This window comes from Papio anubis, chromosome 6 (assembly GCF_008728515.1).
Source record: "Papio anubis isolate 15944 chromosome 6, Panubis1.0, whole genome shotgun sequence".
Classification (NCBI taxonomy): Eukaryota; Metazoa; Chordata; class Mammalia; order Primates; family Cercopithecidae; genus Papio; species Papio anubis.
This window is the reverse complement of record NC_044981.1, coordinates 104,148,431-104,170,608: the sequence shown is the minus strand read 5'-3', so window position 1 is coordinate 104,170,608 and position 22,178 is coordinate 104,148,431. Positions and strand designations below refer to the sequence as shown.

Below are 22,178 nucleotides of genomic sequence, written 5' to 3'. Positions count from 1 at the left end.
TATACCTAAACCGCAATGATCACTTTCAGGGTAAAAATGATTTAGTGCTTGAGATATTTCAGTCTAGCAAAGTCCCCCTACGTGGAAGTGATAAGAGGTACTAGTGAGGCCACCTAGGTGAGGAATGCAGGTGGTAGTTATAAAGGAAGAAGAGCCTCTTGGTGACAGAATTAGGACAAGGCTATGCCACTCCAAGCAGCTGGTCCATGATATTAACTTTCCTTTTGGGCCAAGCATAGTGGCCCAAACCAGTAATCCCAGCACTTTGGAAGGCCAAAGCAGGAGGACTGCCTGAGGTCAGGAATTTGAGACCAGCCTGGGCAACACAGCAAGACCCCATCTATACAAAAATTTAAAAATTAGACAGGTGTGGTGGTGTGCGCCTGTGGTCCCAGCTACTCAGGAGGCTGAAGTGGGAGGATCGCTTGAGCCCAGGAGTTCGAGGCTGCAATGAGGTATGATCGTACCACTGAACTCCAGGCTGGATGACAAAGTGAGACCCCGTCTCTTAAAAACAAAAACAAAAAACTTGGCTGTTGCTTCAAGCTTCCAAAGTCCTTTTTAAAAACATCTGGCAGCTGTTTTTTGGAACTCTTCAAGTTCTTCAACTACTAAACAGTAACTCCTTACCCTACAGCATATTACTTTAAGGTAAAATTTTTCAGTTCTACTACAAAGTATGACATTTTTCATTTTATTTAGATAGCATATAATGAAGTTAGGACAAAACTCATTATGTAGACAAAAGAACCATCTGGCAAGCACTCCAGATGCATGCTGTCCCTAGCTTAAAGGACCCACAGTGTGGCTGGCCACCACCAGAACAGCACCTAAGCCAGCCTCAGAGGCGGTAAGAAAGGGGTTCCCAGAGATAACGGGCAAGCTGAAGACGTGGCCAGGTGAGGCAAAAGCAATTCAGGTGGTGAAATGTACGGGGTATCTACTATGTACAGAGTAATAGAGGAGTCTATGAAAACAGTTAAGATCTGGGCTCCTCCCTCAAAGAATCTATAATACATTATATGACAGTAGAGAGCTGGCATTGGCCATTTCCCTCAACCCCAGGATCATGAAGACATTGTATTTCAACACTAGTTTTTCCCATTGGAATATTTCTGGAGCTTTACTATTCCCCATGGACCTTCTATTTATGAAAACTTTCACACTTTTAGTTGATTTTCTTAAGGGTTCTGCATGTAAATATAAGTCTATTAAATAAATGCCCCTTTCGATCTAGCTAATAGAAGAGCTTTGTTTCTTTCTTTACTGAAATAGAGTTCACTGTTGATGCCTAACTTAGAGTTAGCCAATTAACCCTTCTCATCTAATCAGTTACATAAAGGGCAGGGAGAGGTAATGCCCGGGTTGTATGTTTACAGAGAAATTTTAATCTATTGCTGAAAAGAATAAAAGAATTCCAATCTAGATCTTCATAAACTATCTCCTAAAACTGAGAACCTGGATATAAAAATTGCTATTTACAAGTAAATGCTAGGTACAATTAAGCATCTAACAGCCAACAAGTTTCAAAAGAGTGAATACCTGCTGATTCCACAGGCACCACATGGAGCTTAATCATGCTGCCAATGTAGGTTGGTAGTGTTTCCACAAAATTCAGCACCTGGAAGTTTTGATCTTTAGCAAACTCCAGAAAGTCATCTTGCAGTGTTTTAAGTGCAGGAGAATCTATAAAATTATACAGAACAAGACTGTGACAAGTTGTTTATCTAATTCATAATAAAATGCATTAATCTTTCAAATTTAGAGAGGAAATTAGAATTCTGATTCAAGATGGAGGCTTGAGTAAACGTTTACTTTCTCCCCTGCCAAGAAGTCATTCAGAGTCAGGGAAAAAGCTAAAACCAAGAACTGACAGGACAGTCAGCAGCAGGAGAGGTTTTACCACATTACTGGGGGCAGGAAGCAGTTCCCGGGGCAGTCTGGTGTGTGGGACCGCAGGGGTCCTCCAGTGATGATGGTACCGCTACACCCACCCCAAAGCCCAGCCTCCCATCAACAAAGCCTGTCTACAATCACAGAGTGCCTGTCCCTTCCCATCCCTCACCCTCACATATGAAAGAGCAACCAAGAGGCACCAGATAGGCCTATGACCTAAAAGAGATGGATCAAATAAGCAAACAGAAAAGCTGGCCACAGAAAAAAACAGCTAGATGAGGAATAGAAGGGAACTCACAAAGCTTCTACTTAGGATCTTTAGAATTATTTGAAAAGATAAGCCACAAAAGAAGAAGAGGCCATGAGTGCAGAACCACCAGGGCACAGGAAAGAAGGCGCATGTGGAAAACAAAATCTGACTCCATGAAAGGAAAGTCCAACAGAAGGTTTCGAAGAAATCAAGAGATTCTCCATAAAGTAGAACAAAGAGAAAATGGGAGCAAAAAGACACCTGGTATATTTAGGCTCGAGCCAGGGAGTCGAAATTCTGATTAACAGGTGTTCCAGAGAGAAAACTGCTTATTAAGCAAACCAAATAGAGTACTTTAAAATTAATGCTCACAATCTCAAAGTTTCATTTACATTTTAACAGTTGATGATTCTCCACTCATGGGGAAAAAAGCCATTTATTGGTAATTTGGAATAATACTTAAAAGCAAAACGTGATTTTTCTAATGTTAAGTATTTAAGATAATATTAAAATTATTGCAATGCTGGAGTAAATAATGGCTTAAGAACAAAATGAGGCTGGGTGCCATGGCTCATGCCTGTAATCCCAGCACTTTGGGAGGCCAAGGCGGGTGGATCACAAGGTCACAAGGTCGAGGCCATCCTGGCTAACACGGTGAAACCCCATCTCTACTAAAAATATTTAAAAAATTAGCCCGGCTTGGTGCCGGGCGCCTGTAGTCCCAGCTACTTGGGAGGCTGAGGCCAGAGAATGGCGTGAACCCGGGAGGCGGAGCTTGCAGTTAGCCAAGATCTCACCACTGCACTCCAGCCTGGGTGACAGAGCAAGACTCCGTCTCAAAAAAAAGAAAAAAAAAAAAAATGAGAAGTTATCAAAGAAAAATCAAGCCCAACCCAAAATTTCCATGAATAGTCTAAACACAATTATATACAAATTATAAAATGAGATAATATATTCAGGGAAGAAACTTTTTCTTCTTCTCTGTATAAGTGATGTTAATATAACCCCAATTTCCTTTATGACAGAAAGTATTACCCTTGCTGAGTTCTTTGACTTCCAAAGAGGGAAAGAGAAGATAGCGAATATTAACAGAGTATTCAGCCAAATGTGATCCATGATGAGGGACACTATAAAAAATTATTCCTCTGGTATTGTTGATAACAGCACTCATTTCTGGCTTCTTAGAGGCTTCCAACAGCATCTTTTTGACGAGAAGACCTAGCCACAGATAAGGAAGATAAACAATGCATAAGCTATTTTCCTTCCCTCTGTTACTGTAAAAAAAGAAAAAGCCAAACAAGAAATACATAAAAAGAGATGCTTTATTTTAAAAAATGGTTTAAACAATTCTCCGAGCCAGGCGTGGTGGCTCAAGCCTGTAATCCCAGCACTTTGGGAGGCTGAGGCCGGGGCAGATCCGCGAGGTCAAAGAGTCGAGACCATCCTGGCTAACAGGGGAAACCCGTCTCTACAAAAAATACAAAAACTAGCCCGGGCAAGGTGGTAGAGCCTGTAGTCCCAGCTACTCAGAGCAGAGGCGGGAGAATGGTGTAAACCCGGGAGCTTGCAGTGAGCTGAGATCAGCCACACTCCAGCTAAGAAGCGACAAGGAAGCCAGACTCAGTCTCAAAAAAAAAATTCTCTGTACAGTAGTGTAAGAAATAAGGCCTTAAAACATTTAATAATACTCCTGATCCTTACAGTGCAAGCCTACAAACAGGTAAGAGTCTAGAAACTCATTTGTAGGGCAGATCCTCGTCTGACAGGATCTACTGTCCCACTGCAGAAACATGAGGTATGCCCAGCTGGGAGCTCCCTCAGGTCGTGAGTGTGGTGTGGCTGGTCTCTCAGCCTGCCATGGCAGTCTGCTGATGACCACACTGTCAGGACGGTGCTATTATTCCACAGCACACAGTCCCCCATGGAGAACACAGCTTTCATGGCAACTGTTCCTCTGGAGGCACCTTTTCTTTCATCTCCCTGCCCTGGCTTTGGAACCCATAATGAAACACAAAGATCTCAAAGATGATGACAGTGGGTCTTTAAGGACACAAAGGGCTACACCCACCTTTGTCTTAGCAAAAAGCCCCACCTCAGAGGCAATCCTGAGTGCTTCAACAGATAAACTAGGCCACGGGCTGCAGAAAGGCCTTCTGCAAGGTGGGTGGTGAAAATCTCAAACTGGACTGGGGGAGTCGCACGCAGGGGAGGCAGCTCCATAAGCAACCACTAGGACCCCAAGAACAGACACTTGATCACACCTGCACCTCAGCAGCTCTGAGCCTGGTGTGAGCAGGCACCCAGGGTTTGGGACTGTGGGCACTAAAGCGACCATAGATTCTGCAATGGTGAGGGGGAGCAGAAAGAATAAAGGGGCACCCTGGGGCCCCCCAGGAATGCTGAGGCATGTTGATGAGGTGGGTGTATATGAAATGGACTGCTTCTCATGTTTATTCATTACTGCTATGTGAAAGCACTACACTGTCAAACCCATATCCCTCTTAGATGGTTTGGAACAGATTGCCCCTTTCTAGAGAAAGGAACAGCATGGAAGAAGAGTAGTAATTTTAAAAGTCCTAGCTATAGCTACACAGATTAATTTAGCGGGGAGCAAGGGGGCCACTATTAAGTAAAACGGAAAGACACAATAACTTTAGGTTGGCCACAGTGGCTGAAAATAACATCACAATGGCCACTTCACAAAGTTGAAGCCACACTTACCTCCCATGCTATGTGATATCCAAACCACCGGCCTATCCCCAACACCAGCAGCTCTGAGCTTCCTAAGAAGTTCGTTGCTTCTGAATGCAATGGACTTTCTGAACAAAACAAAAACAGCAGGCATGACACGAGGCTATTGATCCCCTCAATTTGCTGTGTAATTTTTAGAGTTAAGAACTTTTGTCTATAGGACCAACACTACATACTACCTTTAGAGTTAGAAATACCCCCTTCTCTCTGCTTAATATAAAATACCCCTATTCTCTCTTCTTGAACTCACGGCCTCAAGCAATCCTCCCACCTCAGCCTCCCAAAGCACTAGGATAACAGGCATGAGCCACCATGCCTGGGATCTCTCTGCTCAATTCCTGAAATTGTTCATTCTCTATTGTAACTTATTAACATTGGCATAATTAGGAATATCTAAGCCCAGAACAGGCCACTCATTTACTACATGAACATTGTTGGAGCATTGTGTCAGGCAATTTTTTCAGGTCAAACTTGAGTCTCCCTGCAACTGCCCCTCAACACTTAGGATATGTCCTTTCTCATTCAAGGATATCACCAAAGACTGTGGTCTCTCTACTGGTAGTTAGGCTGCAAAAATATTAAACTTTCATAATTTTGGTTTATTCTTTAGAAATACTAGGATGCTATTTAGAAACACTAGAATGAGTCAAGTTCATTAGAATTTATTCCTTCCAATGCATGCTTTTGTAACTAGCATAAACAGGATGCTATTAGAATCAGAATTTGAAATAAGTAATTTTTAAACTAAAGAGGAACTTCAAAACTATCTAGTCTGGCAGTTTCAAACTGTTTATCTGCAGACACATTTCTTCAAAATAAAGGTTCTCCAGAGCTCCTCTGGGTGAAATGGGGAGGGAGACCTAGGGTCTTGCCTGCTCACCTTGACACCCTTCTTGGGCACCTACGGGAGGTCCATTCAGAAAGCAGTTTGATAACACTGATTTAGACCAACTCTCTTAATCTGTAGACAAAGCTTCCCAGACAAGTTAACTGACTGGTCTAAGACTGCATAGCAAATCAAAGGTAGGATCTGGCTACTCTCACCCAGTAACTCTGAAATCGAGCACTCCTTCCCATGTATACAACTGGCACAGACGACATACAAGGGATATAGCAGCTGATATTTCTCAGCATCTTTCTCTTTGCTTCCTTTAGCCAGTATGATTGTGGACACAAGAACAAAAAACATCACTTTTACTTCTCATAGAAAAGGAGACTTTGTTAGAGAATCCATGATCCTTAACTATTAGAACAGTTGTAAATAAACCATGTTAGGAGCCCACCACTGATGATATACCTAAGCCTTCTCCTATTCCACTGCTTATTGAGAGCAAACTCCTTCTAGAAGGAAGAGAAAAAAAGATTAGGTTTGTTTTTCATAAGAAAATCCTGTCTGTGGCATCAAAAAATTAAAATCACTTCCCATCCAAGAGGACCTAAACTTGCAGCCTGAATTCTTCCCTGTCCTCCTGGTCTAAAAGTCGCCTCTGTTACCTTTCCATAGGGCACCTTGCTCTCCAGTCGCTGAGGGTGGTGTCATACTCCACAGATATAATTCGGAGAGCAGGACAGTCTTTTGCTAACCATGTCTAAGTAAAATAAAACATATGTGAGAACAAGTATGAATCTCCACCACTGCAATTACTGCCTAGTAAATGAAATTTACAACTAAAGGCCTATTGCAATATACCTAAAGATAGCACCGGAATAAGTTTTGAAGGTACTGTAAAAACAATTCCAGCATTTTATCTTTTTATGTCTCTGGTCTTGAAGTGGTACCAGTATTTATAGCATAAGGCCAATGAAGGTTTCAAGAGAATATTTTCAATTTTAACCCACCATAGCCAAAAGCAAGGCCTGTTTTAAAGTCTATATCAAACTGGCTTTTTGAAAGAATGTAGTAGAATGCTATCTCTCAGGACAGATGGCATAGTCTGACAGATTTTGGATCTGAGAATTCAGAGACACTAATAATAATGGTCACAGTTCTATCTCTATGTACCCTAGGTCTACCATCATCTCTGTGCTTTAGTGCCACCGGAAAGCGCAAAGCATTCTTCTACTTGATAAGCCTTGTGAAAGACAATAAGTAGTAATGGAACAATGCCCTAGAAACTATTCACACATATATGCAGCATCACTTTTTTTTTTTTTTTGAGACGGAGTCTCGCTGTGTCGCCCAGGCTAGAGTGCAGTGGCCGGATCTCAGCTCACTGCAAGCTCCGCCTCCCAGGTTCACGCCATTCTCCTGCCTCAGCCTCCCGAGTGGCTGGGACTACAGGCGCCCGCCACCACGCCCGGCTAGTTTTTTTTTTTTTGTATTTTTTTAGTAGAGACGGGGTTTCACCATGTTAGCCAGGACGGTTTCGATCTCGTGACCTCATGATCCGCCCATCTCAGCCTCCCAAAGTGCTGGGATTACAGGCTTGAGCCACCGCGCCCAGCCGGCATCACTTTTAATGAGCTTTAGATAAATTCCATTCAATGAATTCATTCCAGAATTAAGGTTCTTTGGGAGAAATAATATCAAAGAAATGTAAAGTATAAATGAGCCAGGCATAGTGGCATGTGCCTGTGGTTCCAGCTACTCAGGAGGCTGAGGGGACGACTGTTTGAGCCTGGGAGGTGGAGGTTGCAGTGCACTAAGATCGCACCACTGAACTCCAGCCTGGGTGACAAAGTGAGACCCCCATCTCAGAAAAAAAAAAAAAGAAAAAAGAAAAAGAAAGAAATGCAAAGTATAATTACTTCTTCAAAGACTTTCTATTTTTATAATTATTAAGGTCATAGAATTAGGTACCTATTATAAATATAAGTATGGTTATGTTATTTTTTTATTACAACAAAAGTGAACTATTACTGGCTCTTACCCCTATTTTTTACTTAATGTTTTTAGAGTCATATACTGCACCCCAAACGGAAATTATACAAGATAGGGTGACAAGCCCAGTTGTTGTCATAACATACTACAAATCTCCCTAAGGGAAAGAAGAACTGCATGGAAAAAAAATCCCAGTACAAAGAGAAAAACAAGCAAGTCACAATCAGGGCCCCAGCAACCAGGGCCAGAGTCAGTGACTCCCTTACCTTGGGCCAACACGTTGTGTATCTGTCTTCCTCCTCCATAGGCTTTTCAATTACAGCCTGCTCACTGTCCTGCTGGCGCCATGTTTTGAATGCTGCTCCCATAAGGCCATGAATAAAAAGGACATCTGCTTTAATGGGCTGACTAATAGGGGAGAGAGTTTTAAAAAGAAGTAGAATAAATGCATTACTGCTTTGGTAAGAATCTACACAGCATTCTCTGTGGATGGTGCTTTAGCAGGTTTATGTGATATAAAACTGAATTCAAGCAAGCTTTATAAGCACAGGTTTGCTGAGAAACCCTAGAAGGAACTTTGGCATAGACATACATGAAGCATGTTCACTGTTCTCTAAAAATGGAGACTTTTCTAATCAGGCAGACCAACCACAATCGATTGTAATGAGCTTAGCAATCAATCAACTGACAGATGTCATAGTCAGATTACCCTCTAAAGACTTCCAATTGAGAATATTCTACAAATCAATAAAAGTATTTAAGAAATTAAAGAACGTGCTAATAACAGTTTCAAAGTCAGTATATATAAAAGAGATTTTTGAAAATGTGTTAAGGAAACTAATACTTATAAAATGAGATTTCAAAGTAACATTCACTCTTTGCATATGACCCATTAAAAATTGTAGATAGTATGTTAGTTGCAAGCTATTTACAGTACACATACAATTATGCAATGCACATATAAAATACATTACCATAATATTTTATTTACAAATTGTAATTAACCAGGTAATTCATTTTTTAATTTAAAGGAAGTTTTTGCTATTGTCTGAGGTATTTTTTGTAAAGTGCCCTAAGAAAACCAAGAAATATGTTATTTTTTCAGTGTGGTCCCTTCTATATTTATTGTCTTAGCAATTATAGAACTAGACATAATGACCACAAATAACCTTAAAAAGGGGCATGAGTCAAACTGATTACAACTTATTCCTTCCAATGCATCCTTTTATAACTAAGTATAAACTTTCTCCAGTCCCTTGAGTTCTAGGTCCACGCTAATTTGGTTGCCACATAAGACAATGTTTTGTCTCCTTCCTGGTCAGCTGACTTCTACAATCCAAATCAGTTATTAACTCGGATCTAAGTGAAAATGCCTTGAACCAAAGGAGATATGTATTTCAAAGTTTAAGTGTGACGCATTATCAAAGGTGAATTCAATCTACCTGAAGGGAAGCCCTTTGTAAAATAACCACGATAATTTAGCTAGTTCACATGCTTTTCATGACAACCTCCAATTCTTCTGAGGTTACAGTAGACAAATTATTTTAGTAAATAAGATATTTGACTTATAAGGTACTTATCTGAATTATGCAGAAATAAGTTAAAAATTTGAGGTCTGTAGCCTTCACATTCCCAAAGGGGACAAAGTGACTCTCTTCTGCTCCCTTACCTTGTTCGATACTGGGGATGCAGCACATACACGCCATCCTGATATTTTTCTTGCACAGTTTCTCGATCTAGATTTGCCAGGATTCTGGCAGCGTGTGAGGCCTCCATAATGCGGTCAGATTTCATTGCTTCTGCCATGATGGACACCCAGCCTGGTGAAAAGTACACGTATCCTAAATACTGATGTGAATCCATCGCAGACCGTAGAGAGAAGTTTCAAACTGAATGTGATGGGAGAAAGGCAAACCTCGCATGTCTGTCCTTGGCAGAGAAGTCCGACCACTCCAACCCCATTCTCCCCTGTGATCCTCTGAGACCTGTGGCACAATACCACCCACATACCCCTTAAGGGACCTCAAAGAAGGAAAGAGGGCTTCAAGAGCCATTTTCTTATATAGAAAACCTAACACTGGCCGGGCGAGGTGGCTCAAGCCTGTAATCCCAGCACTTTGGGAGGCCGAGGCGGGCGGATCACGAGGTCAGGAGATCGAGACCATCCTGGCTAACATGGTGAAACCCCGTCTCTACTAAAAATACAAAAAAAAACTAGCCGGGCGTGGTGGCGGGCGCCTGTAGTCCCAGCTACTCGGAGGCTGAGGCAGGAGAATGGCCTGAACCTGGGAGGCGGAGCTTGCAGTGAGCCGAGATCGCGCCACTGCACTCCAGCCTGGGTGACACAGCGTGAGACTCCGTCTCAAAAAAAAAAAAAAAAAAAGAAAACCTAACACTAATAGCAATTATAGAGGTGTTCACAAAAGTGAACAAAATACCATGATGTTTTGCTTTTAACAAGAATTATGAAACTCAATACTAGTTATTTCATCCTGACCAGCAGTCAGTAATACCCTTTCATACAAATGAGGAAATTATTTCTTAATAATGAATTTGACACACAAAACTCTTGTTAGAATCTGGAGATCAGGAAGGAAAAAACATTTTTTAAAGGGAGGCAAACAGAAAATGCATGGATAATACTATGATTTCTTTTTTTTAATGTTTTTGTTTTTAAAACTTTATATACATAAATATGTATAAAAGTATATGTGCACACACACACACACAAACACATAAAGATCTATACACCAAACTTATAAAGTCATTACCTCTTAGAAGAGAGGTAGGGTGGAAGAGGGCTCTGTAAAAAAAGGTACGTTTAGCTTTTTTTGCTTTATCTATTTTCTGAAGTACAGTGAAAATCTGTTTATTTATATAATTTATTTAATTTAAATAAAGCAGAACATGGGACTTGAAGTTAGACTTGGACTCACATTTCTGCTCCCTGCTTACTTGCTCTGGAACCTCAGTCAAGTTATTTAGCAACTGAGCTAGAGGAAGGTTTTAATAAACTAATGTACGTGAAAACCATGGGCCTAGGCCCAGCAGGCACTCAATACCCGACAGCTGTCCCCATGCCCTTCTCCCACTCTTTAAGACAAAAGTGTTGAGTCACTGTGATGATGGGAAGCCAGTATTTAATAACCTAAAAGAAGCTTCAGACTCAGTACTTAACAATATTCAAATTTATAACATCAGAAGATTCCTCTTCAAAATCTGTTAAAGATTTTAAAATAATAAAATAAGAATATTTAAAAATTCTATCTATAAAGATAGACAAGTATGTTATTGGTATATATGAAAATATGGGCCGGGCGCGGTGGCTCAAGCCTGTAATCCCAGCACTCTGGGAGGCCGAGACGGGCGGATCACAAGGTCAGGAGATCAAGACCATCCTGGCTAACACGGTGAAACCCCGTCTCTACTAAAAAATACAAAAAACTAGCCGGGCGAGGTGGCGGGCGCCTGTAGTCCCAGCTACTCGGGAGGCTGAGGCAGGAGAATGGCGGGAACCCAGGAGGCGGAGCTTGCAGTGAGCTGAGATCCGGCCACAGCACTCCAGCCTGGGCGACAGAGCAAGACTCCGTCTCAAAAAAAATAAATAAATAAATAAATAAATAAATAAATGAAAATATGGCTTTATTTTTAATGAAGTCACAAGAAAAAGCATGGCACAAGCCATCTCTGGCTTTTTTCAGTTGACAAAATATGTTCACAATGTCCAAGATACCTCCACCTTTGAAAAATACCAAATGCCCTTTGGAAAACCTACGTCTTTCTTTAACATTGAGCATTTTAAAATTACATAACATCTGCATGCACTCATGCACCACATAATAATGTTTCAGTCAACAATGAATCACATATATGATGGTGATCCTGTAAGATTGTAGTACAGTATTTTTGCTGTGCCTTTTCTATGTTTAGATACTCAAATATTTCCCATTGTGTTACAACTGTCTACAGTGTTCAGTACAGTAACATGCTGTACAGGTTTGGAGCCTAGGAGCAATAGGCTGTCCCATACAGCCTAGGTGTGGAGTAGGCTCTACCATCCAGGTTTGTGTAAGTGCACTCTGTGATGTTTGCACAGTGACAAAACTACCTAATGACACATTCCTCAGAATGTTTCTCCACTATTAAGCAATGCATGTCTGTACATGTTAACTGTAAAAAATAATGAAATAACTAAAAGTAGCATCTAATGATGAAAGTCTTGCTTTAGTACTTCCATAATTTCCCAACTCCATTTACATCCTCAGAGTAATGAAAGGTAGAAGTTTGGTGGACACTCTTTTGAAAAATATAGTCATATATCTATAATTTAAACATATACAATGGGCCGGGCGTGGTGTTTCATGCCTGTAATCCCAACACTTTGGGAGGCTGAGGCAGGTGGATCACTTGAGGTCAGGAGTTCAAGACTAGCCTGGCCAACATGTGAAACCCCATTTCTATTAAAATTACAAAAGCAGCCAGGTGTGGTGGTGGGCACCTGTAATCCCAGCGACTCAGAAGGCTGAGGCATGAGAATCACTTGAACCCGAGAGGAGGAGGTTGCAGTGAGCCAAGATAGCGCCACTGCACTCCAGCCTGGGCAACAGAGTGAGACTCTGTCTCAAAGAAAAAGAAAAAAAAAATGTAGCTCCATACGCACTTTTTGAAACCTAAATGGAATCATACTACTGTTCTGTGACTGTACTTCAGCAATATGTCTTGGAGAGCTCTCTATACATATCAACTTCATTCCTTTGAACTACAGTACTAACGTCACTTGAGTACGCCATTGTTTAACCACTATTCATTCCTATTGGCAGACATTTAAGTTGCTTCCAACTTTTGTAAATCTGAAGGCAAAAATCTGCAGATCTGATACTAAGATTGATACAAAAATATATAAAAACAGGGAAAGACACAGGATGCCTAAAAAGAAAAAAACACAGGGCAAGGTAGCAGAATTCAAATTGGAGTATTGAGAAGTAATGAAGACTGAGCAAAAAGAAGGTATATGTAGGTAACTCTTTCAGGAGTTTAGCTATAACAGGGAGGAGAGGATGTTATTGGGGATGCAGATAATGTTTTTCACATCTTCCTCCAATGTATGTGATCAGAGGGTCCAGCTATGAGGCAGCAGCTGACCATGAGACCAGAAAAAAGTATACATTCCTGAGACTGTGAAAGGAGACAGGCCCAAACATGGCTGGAGGCCTTATAAAAGAGGTGTCGCTCTTCCTATTATCACGAAAAGGAAAGAACAGAGTTGGTTTTTGTTAGTGAGAAAATTCCTTTTAAGGCTTCAATTGTCTCAGTAAAGTAGGAGGAGAAGTCACCCTCTGAGAGGAAAGAATATGTGGAAGGTTTAAGGAACTTGGAGAAGGTTTACAATAGTCATCGCTAAGAATGTTAAGGCATGTTGATTGGAGAAACATAATTGCTGAGCAATACTGAAGGTTCTTTAATTTGCAATCTCATAAGCATGCTGACAACCAATCTGCAATGATCCCACGTTCAGCCACAGAGTAAGCAGGCAGTAGGTTTCATCAAGGTCTTGACCAAGAGACTGCTAACAGGATCAAAGGGAAAGTGAGTTGTAGGTACTGGCAAAAATGTTTCTGAAATAACAGACCACGGAATATAAGCTGGGTTCAGGGAGGAAATAAAGAATAAAAAAGAGTGATGGATTGGGAGAGGATAAAGGGGTCTGTGGATAGAAGATTTCAATAGAGAAGAGAACCAGTCCATATGGGGTAGATGCAAACCAAGCTTGAATGAAACAAGGATGTTCTCAGGGCTGATTTTTAGGTGAAGTGGTTTCAGGCAGTGACTAGGTTCAATGTATGACTTAGGAGTAGAGTACTAGACAGCTCAGGAGCAGAGCAAGAAGTCAATGAAGATGAGAAGGTCATGTAATTGAGGCCAAGGTGATGAGTGGGCTGTCCAGGAGATAAGAGGACTGAAGACTTGAGGTAGACCGAAGTTTCAGAGAAGAGTGATTTTTTTTTTTCTATAGCAAGATACTGATTTGATCAGGTTTTTGTCCTGCTTTGAATCCCTTAGTCTCCACTTCATCAATGAACCTATAGATAGCTCAATAGAAATCATCCAAAGTAAAGCACAGAGGAAAAAACTGAAACGTAATGAATAGAATCTCAGTAACCTGCAGAACAGAAAAAAAGAGATCTAATATCTATAATAGAAGTTCCAGAAAAAGATAAGAATAAAAAAGGACAAAAGAATAAATACTGGATGATACACTGGCAGGAAAGTTTCCACATTTGATCAAAAACACCAAACTATCAATACAATGTATTGTATTCTTGAAAATTGCTGAGAGAATAGATTTTAAATGTTCTCACCAGAAAAAATGGTATGTATGAGGTAATGCATACGTTAATTCTCTCAGTTCAGTGGACCCCAAGCAGGATAAATATGACACCTAGGCATTTCAGAGTCAAAAATCAAACAGAAAGATTTTCAAAGAAGCCGGAGAAAAAAAATATTACATATAAGAGAACAAAGTGGGAATCCAAAGAGACTTCTCATCAGACAATGGATTCCAGGAAAGAGTGGAATGACATTTTAGAAATGCCGGAAAAAAATAATAATATATATACATACACACACACACACACACACACACACACACACAGTCAACAAAGAATATCCAGGGAAGATATCTTTTCCTGGGCATAATATAAAGGCAGAGTAAAGACATTTTAAAATAATGAGGTGAAAAAATTTATTGCCAGCGGACCCAATACACAAGAAATACTAAAGGAAAGTATTTAGGCTGAAGAGAAATATTATCAGATGTAAATTCATATATACAGAAAAAAAGGAGAGCACTGGAGATTATAAATATGCAAACAAAAAAGATTTTTGATTTCTTATATTCTTTAAATGTCACATGACTGTTCCTATGGTTTCAATGTGTCCCCTCCAAAATTCAAGTGTTGCCAATGTGACAGTATGAAGAGGTGAGACTTTAAGAGGTGACGGGGCCATCAGTGTTCCTCTCACATTAATAGAATTAATTCATGTTTGAAGTGATTGCTATTGCAATTGCCCTGACTTGACCATTACGCATTGTATGCTTGTATCGGAACATCACTACATGTATATCCCCATAAATATGTACAACTATTATGTACATAAAATTTTAAATTCAAAAAATTTTAAATAAAAAAAAAGAGGCTTCATGCAACAGGAAGGCTAGCTTCCCCTTCAGTCTTCTGCCATGTGATGATAAAACAATGAGGCCCTCACAAGACACCAATGGCCAGAACCTAGATCTTGAACTTCCCAGCCTCCAGAACTGAGAGACAATAAATCTGTTATTTATAAATTACCCAGCCTCCAACATATAGCCTTAGGTTACAGAAGCACAAAATAAACTAAAACAATTATTAAAACTTAAATAACAACAATGTAACCAGGCACAATGGCCCAAACATATAGTCCCAGCTACTTATGAGGATAACGTAGGAGGATCGCTTGAGCCTAGGAGTTTGAGGACAGCCTGGGCAACACAGCAAGATCCTGTCTCAAAAAATAATAACAACAATGATAATATATTGTAAAGTCTATAAATAAGAGTAAAATATATTACAACAATACCACAAAGAATGGCAGGGGATGTGAACTGAATTATGGGGTTATAAGGATCTTACATCATATGAAATGGTATAATCTTAATTCAAAGTAGACTGTAAGGATACAACCATTAAAAATAACACACAAACACAATATAAAAAGCCAAAAGAGGAGAAAGAACTGAATTTAAAAACAAACACTCAAGTAATACAAGAAGTCAGAAAAAAGAAGAAAAAGAGGGACAAATAGAAAGCAAAGAGCAAGATGACCAACATAACCAAACAGTACCGAAAATTACATTAGTAAGTGCTGAAAGTGTATCCTCCATCCCACAGCACACATATATGTGTACATATACATTTATACGTATTTGTGTGTATATGTATATCTGTGTGTATATATACATGTGTGTATGTATTATCCAGCTCTTTCTACTGAAAGAGGCAAGAAGCAAAGACACCCCAGGAGCAATATGCACTCCTATCATTTAGACCTTGGTATCTAAGAATCATTCTCCCACTAAAAGGATAGAGGTTTCTTCAGAGAAATGAGCCTAAAATATCTTGTTATACCAGGAAATAAGAAATGCCTCCCCAAAATAACGTGGGCATATCATAGAGGACATGGGCCAGTTTGCTGGAGCTCCCATTAGTCAAAGCTGGAACAATCTGGCACCAAATTATTAAGTAGAGCAATAAATTATAAACTATTAAAAATAGGAATTCATGGACCTGTCAATAGAAGGGAGGGAGGATATGGAGCGAGGGAGGAGGGAGAGAGAAGGACTCTTGCTTCCAGTAGAATGCCAAAAGCTGAAAAGGAAATGCAGAGGGTGTGCTGGAGCTAGAAAATGATTTTAAAACCATTAAGGTGAAGACTAGATTGGGCAGGAACTGCCAGAAGATAGAAAGCAGGATATTTGCTTGGTCTTAAAGTATCTCCCCACAGCTGGTTTATTACTTGCAAGAGGGAAAATCATTAATCATAAAATGAATCTCTTTTTAGTCTGACTATGCCTCTTGGTTAACCAAATCATATCAAATATTACAGGCCGGGCATGGTGGCTCACACCTGTAATCTCAACACTATGGGAGGCCAAGGCAGGGGGATCACTTGAGCCCAGGAGTTCGAGACTAGCCTGGGCAACAAAGTGGGACCCCCGTCTCTATAGAAAGATTTTCAAATTAGCCATGTACAATGGCACGTGCCTGTAGTCCCAGCTACTCGGGAGGCTGAGGTAGGAGGATCCCTTGAGCCCAGGAGTTCAAGGCTGTAGTGAGCTATGACCACACCACTGCACTCTAGCCTTGGCAACACAGTGAGATTCTCTCTCAAAGAAAAAAAAATTACATAAATAATGAGATGATCATCATGGCAAACCTGCTCTCCTATGATCATCTACAACACTGATTATCTTAGGCACAGATTATCTACAATCTCAAGAAATTCCTTGCCTTTACCAAAATAACATGTTCTAAGGACCCATACCTAACCCTAAATAGAGCCTTGTCTATTACAAATGAACATATCATGAGGGGTAGAGGTGGGAAAGCAAAGTAAAAAATACTCAGTATGTAACGCTGTTACCTGAGCGAACTATAGAAGAATGAAGATGTTCATTCAAAGCCATATTTCCAATGATACGCATTATATTTCTCTGTACTTTAGGGCAGTCCTTGTGAAGTCGGTACAGCCTCTGAAGTAGCTGCAGGCCTCCATTTGCTTCGATTTTATCACAATGTGTGGATATCTGGCACAATAAATAAACGAAAGCTCCCTTAGACATTGCACAAATTCATGACATGAGATGACACAGCCTGGTCATGGGGACAGATAGGTAGCTCCTGCTCAAGGGCGGGGATGCAGGGAGACTCCTCAAAGCTCTTGTCTCAGCTTGCTTAAATCAGTAAATCCCTGTCTAAGTGGGAAGTGCTTCAAAATCATAGAAAAAATCCCAAGAAGGCATCTCTCACCAGGACTACTAAAATCATTATTCTCATTCTGCTTAGCTCTTGGTTGGATGTAACCTGACAATGTCATTATTACAAAATTGTTTCAATTTATAGTGACACTTTGACTTGAAATTACCTTAAAACAGTTCTCACCTTGAGAAATCTGCCACCTGTTCCCAGGAAATAGTCCTCTGTGCAAGCAGACAGATTTCGTTCAGCAAATAAGAACTCACACAGGGCGAAACCAGTGACCTCTGTGGTCCCACACCCCATTCCACACAATGCCCACAGCTATGGGGCTAGCCTCAAACTTAGAAGTTGGAAAATTTTTTAAGAGAGAAAGATCAGGTAAAAGTAAAAAGGGATTGAAGTTTTAATGGAGAAAACAGATAAAAGAAAAAGAAAACATGCATATTAAGTTAAGGGAAGAGAACTGACCAACAAGTCAGTCTTTCTAATGTCACTGGGCACAGCCTTGCCTCTTCCCATCACTAGTTTTACTCAAGGACATGACACCATATGTACATATGGCAATTTTCATTTTCTAGATTTTTGTTAAATTATATCATATTTTAAGTGCTTTAAAATGTATGCCTTTTAAATATACTGTATATCAAGTAAGATCTGCAATCATTTGAGAGATTTCTGGAAAGGTAACTATTATATTCCATGCACTGCCCTTTCTACTGAAGATGCAGCTATTGCTTCAGAAAACAACTCAGGAGACATCACACTCGAGCAAATTTTCCCAGGTCCCTTCTGTACTACAACACCTTATTCCCTCTGCTTTGTGGTCAGTTCCTTATTTCATGGGTGAGAACTAAAGATGACTTTCTAGTGTAAAGGTAACTTTCCACACATGGCTTTTAAGCCATGTCTAATGTGTCCCAAAACTGAACTGGAGAGTTCAGAATCTCAAGGATGGTGTTTGTCTTGATGTGGGTCAGATCACCTGCATTCACCTCACCAGGGTGCTGGCTACAAATGCGAATTCCTGGACTCCACACCAAATCTATCACATTAAACTTGATACAAGTGAGTGGAAAAATGTGCATTTTTAAACACATTTCCTGGGTGATGTTTCTGCACTATGAGCACTACAAGGTTTGTTGCCTTTTTCTTCTTTAAACTGTCATCATGATACAAAAGTTTCTACGGTACCAAAGAGTTTAACCATCACTGATATATGCTACAGTCACACTTCAAGAGTACAGTCATCTAATATTTCCTTGTTTTTTTAAATTTTTTTGAGATGGAGTCTCGCTCTGTTGCCCAGCCTGGAGTGCAGTGGCACAATCTCAGTTCACTGCAACCTCTGCCACCCGGGTTCAAGTGATTCTCCTGCCTCAGCCTCCCAAGTAGCTGGGATTATAGGCGCACACCACCACACCTGGCTAATTTTTGTATTTTTAGTAGAGACGGAGTTTCACCATGTTGGCCAGGCTGGTCTCGAACTCCTGACCTCAGGTGATCCACCCGCCTCAGCCTCCCAAAGTGCTGGGATTACAAGCGTGAGCCACCGCACCCGGCCTGTTTTTTTCTTTTATCTTGTCACATCTTTGGCAGTTGTTTTAATGGAAATTATCTGAAAATAATATGTAAAAATATCTGAGAAAGGCAGTAGAAGACAACATAACTCAAAGGCAAATGCCACATTTAGATGATGGGCTAATTTCTTCTATGCAATTAAAATTAAATAAATTTTTAGAAATACTTAGCAAAATAGAATCTCATTTATTGGTGCTAAATCATGATTAGTCTAACAATCAAAACTGGAGGAAAGCAGAAATTTAAAGATAAGTGAAGGACTTTTCTCCTTTTACAGTAAATGATGATTACTGCCCTTGCAAGAATCAACTTATATAATTATTTCAATGAAATCATAAAAAGTAAACTACATTTTGAAAATGTAAATTACCTCAGAATGTTTTACTATAGCTTCTAAACAGAACATTTCCACTGTTGCTGAAGGAACTTCTCCAAAACTTTCAGCATAAGGAAGTCCATTTCCTCCAAAACACCATAAACCACCCTGAAATTAAAATAATTAAAATTTTTACTGAAAAAAGTGACTAATATTCTTGTTTGACAAAAAAAAAAAATCTCTGTACTAATAGATGGCATTAGAAAATACTAATGTGTAGGGCCTCAAAATATGTTGGAAACGTAAAAGGAATTTTATGCAAACTGTGGGTTATCAGAACAGAAAACATACAAATTATTCCGAGAAGAGCGCAACCTTTGTGTCCTCCTCAAGTCTCTCCTCTGTGTCCTTTCGTTTGAAAGTGTGAAGACTAACTCACAATTCTTTAACAAGTAAGAAAAGCCCAGGATGTTCTAGTGTCATCTCTTTCAGCCCCCCCGCCAGTGGTCAGAACAGTATATTATTTTCCAGATTCTGCTAATAGCCTACTTAAAGTCTAATAATCAACATAATTCAAAAGATATAAAGCATTATTGGACAAGTTAAAAAGAGAGATCACAATGACAACGATCACAGAGCTTTAAATTCTTCTCAAGTTGAAATTCAATTCAAGTTCATATGCAAGGATAAACAAAAATCGTTACAAAAATTACAAAACAGAAGAGTAGTGGGGACTATTTCTAACAGATATTAAAACATAAATAATAAAAACATTTCATTTTTTAATTGAATGTTTTCAAAATTAAAACATTTCAATTTCAATTCTTATCACAGATCAAGGGTTAATGTCACTAATATGCAATAATCTCCTACAAGTCAGTGACAAAAAATACCAACACTATTATAGAAACACAAGCAACAGTCATAAACATAAACTTGTTAGGAAAATAAATATAACTCTAAAATATATAAAAACGTAAATTATATATTATATATTTACATTTATTATATATTATACTATATATTTTTATATCTATATATTATATATACATTTTTATAGCTATATATCATATATTATATAATATGCAAATTATATATTTATATTTAGATTTTTATATTTTAGAGGCCTTATACTTCTAAATATAATTCATTATATATAAAATACATAAATATAATAATATAAATATATACCTGTTTATATATTTATTTTATAAATATATATAAACAACACTCAGCACTGTTCATGAGAGGCATGCACATTGAAAGGACACTGAGAAACTACATTTGTCATCTATCAGACAGACGAGGTTCTAGGGAAACAAGCACGCACAGCGCCCTGCTGCGAGTGGTATCAATGGCACGACTTCTATGAAGGACAACCTGGCATCAGCGATCAAGATCACAAGTGCACATGCCCTTTAATAATTGATCCTACAGAGATGCTCACACATACGGAAAGTGAGAGATATGCAAGTTTGCTCACTGCTGCATTGTTTGTACAATAATAAAGACTGAAAACCTGCTAATATTCATCAATGGGGATTAGTTAAATCAATTATGGTACAGTTGTACAATGGAATGCTATGCCAGTCTAAAAATTTTGAGTCTCTTCTTACACTGATATATACCAATCTCCACAATAATCCTTAAGTGAGAAAAAGGTATAAAACGGTGTGTATGTATCCTGTGCTACTACTCATGTAGAGAGAGAGAGTGTGTGCGCATTGGGGTAGGAGAGACGGAAGAGTTGGAGAGAAGATGTATTGCTGCATTGCTGTAGGTGCTTTGGAAGTGCTTCACCTTGGAGCTAGGGGTCATAATTGTGCGCGTACAGCCCACCCGCTGGCAAAAGAGGACAACTACAAGGTAATGGCTGAAAAATGTATACATTAATATAAAGCCCAGTGTTTTCTATAGAAAATATAATCCATAAGATTCTGCATTTTTAGTTAATTTATAAGGTCCATGGTTCAGTAAACCAAGTAAAAATAATTTTTGGTCACTCTATACTTTTTATTCATGCCTTCTTCTCGTATATAATATTCTGGTTTTTTACATTTAAACATGCATTGGATCTCAGAGAGTCACATTATTTAAACTGAGGATTGAGATGGGGCTAAGTCATGAAAAGTCATCCTTCTGTGGCAGAGATAATGGTAAATAGCGGATTGGTGAACCTTTGTCAGGGGGTAGGAATTTTTTCTTGAAGATTTATCACCACATCCTGGTTCCCCCAAACCCCTCTTCCCACCTTGTACCCTTGAATCATCTCATCTATTTCTACTCTAAATTCCCCAAGGACAGAGAGGGGAGAAGGCGAAGAAAAATGATCTAGGACTTTCATTTGTCTTGACCATTTCGGCAGTGTGATGTAGAATGCAGTTCCCATTCCATTCTCATTGTTGGCGAAGCTTGTTACTTATGAATTGGCAGATTTTGTGGCAGTAAGAAGTACAAGCAAAAAGGAATGAATACAAAGGAACAAACTCACAGTATGGTTGTATGGATTATATTCTAAACCCTAATGTAAAAATAAATGTACATAGTTACTGCTGCTTTATACTGAATTAAGATATGACAAGACTAAATAAATTCATAAAGATTCAAGAAACACCAAACATCAAATTCTATGAGTACAACAATAATTTCCTAAGGATTAAGGAAGTGCATAGAAAAAGCTAGAGAATGACGATATTGAAAACAACAATAAAGAGTAGGTACAGGCTAAGGGTGGTGGCTCACGTCTGTAATCCCAGCACTTTGGGAGGCCGAGGCAAGTGGATTGCTTGAGCCCAGGCGTTCAAGACCAGCCTGGTCAATACAGTGAAATCCCATCTCCACAAAAAATTAGCTAGGAAAGGTGGTGCACCTGCTATCGCAGCTACCCAGGAGGCTGAGGTGGGAGGATTGCCTAACCCAGGGAGGTCAAGGTTGCAGTAAGCCATGATCATGCCACTGAACCCTAGCCTGGGCAACAGAGTGAGACCCTGTCTCGAAAACAGACAGAAAAAAAAAGGAAAAGGAATAGGTAGAAAAATTGAAGGCAAC

General features: G+C 39.5%; 2 protein-coding genes across 6 annotated transcripts in view; one reads left to right on the top strand and one right to left on the bottom strand.

Annotated features, from left to right (window-relative positions):
* Positions 1 to 22,178, bottom strand: part of SERAC1 (serine active site containing 1) — a 59,234-nt gene that overhangs the window by 2,201 nt on the left and 34,855 nt on the right. For 4 of the 5 annotated variants that reach the window (XM_003897993.4, XM_021937707.2, XM_009205805.3 and 1 more), the window contains 8 exons: positions 19,185 to 19,298; positions 16,902 to 17,064; positions 9,388 to 9,538; positions 7,985 to 8,126; positions 6,392 to 6,486; positions 4,868 to 4,965; positions 3,182 to 3,364; positions 1,543 to 1,686 (listed from right to left, as the gene is read on the bottom strand). In XM_003897993.4, coding sequence (XP_003898042.1) covers positions 1,543 to 1,686; positions 3,182 to 3,364; positions 4,868 to 4,965; positions 6,392 to 6,486; positions 7,985 to 8,126; positions 9,388 to 9,538; positions 16,902 to 17,064; positions 19,185 to 19,298 — 1,090 coding nt within the window. Of the gene's footprint in view, positions 1 to 1,542; positions 1,687 to 3,181; positions 3,365 to 4,867; positions 4,966 to 6,194; positions 6,239 to 6,391; positions 6,487 to 7,984; positions 8,127 to 9,387; positions 9,539 to 16,901; positions 17,065 to 19,184; positions 19,299 to 22,178 lie in introns of all 5 variants that reach the window. The other variant, XR_001902018.1, reaches the window with a different exon arrangement.
* The window catches only part of SYNJ2 (synaptojanin 2), a 165,952-nt gene that overhangs the window by 134,382 nt on the left and 9,392 nt on the right, over positions 1 to 22,178 (top strand). The window lies entirely within an intron of this gene.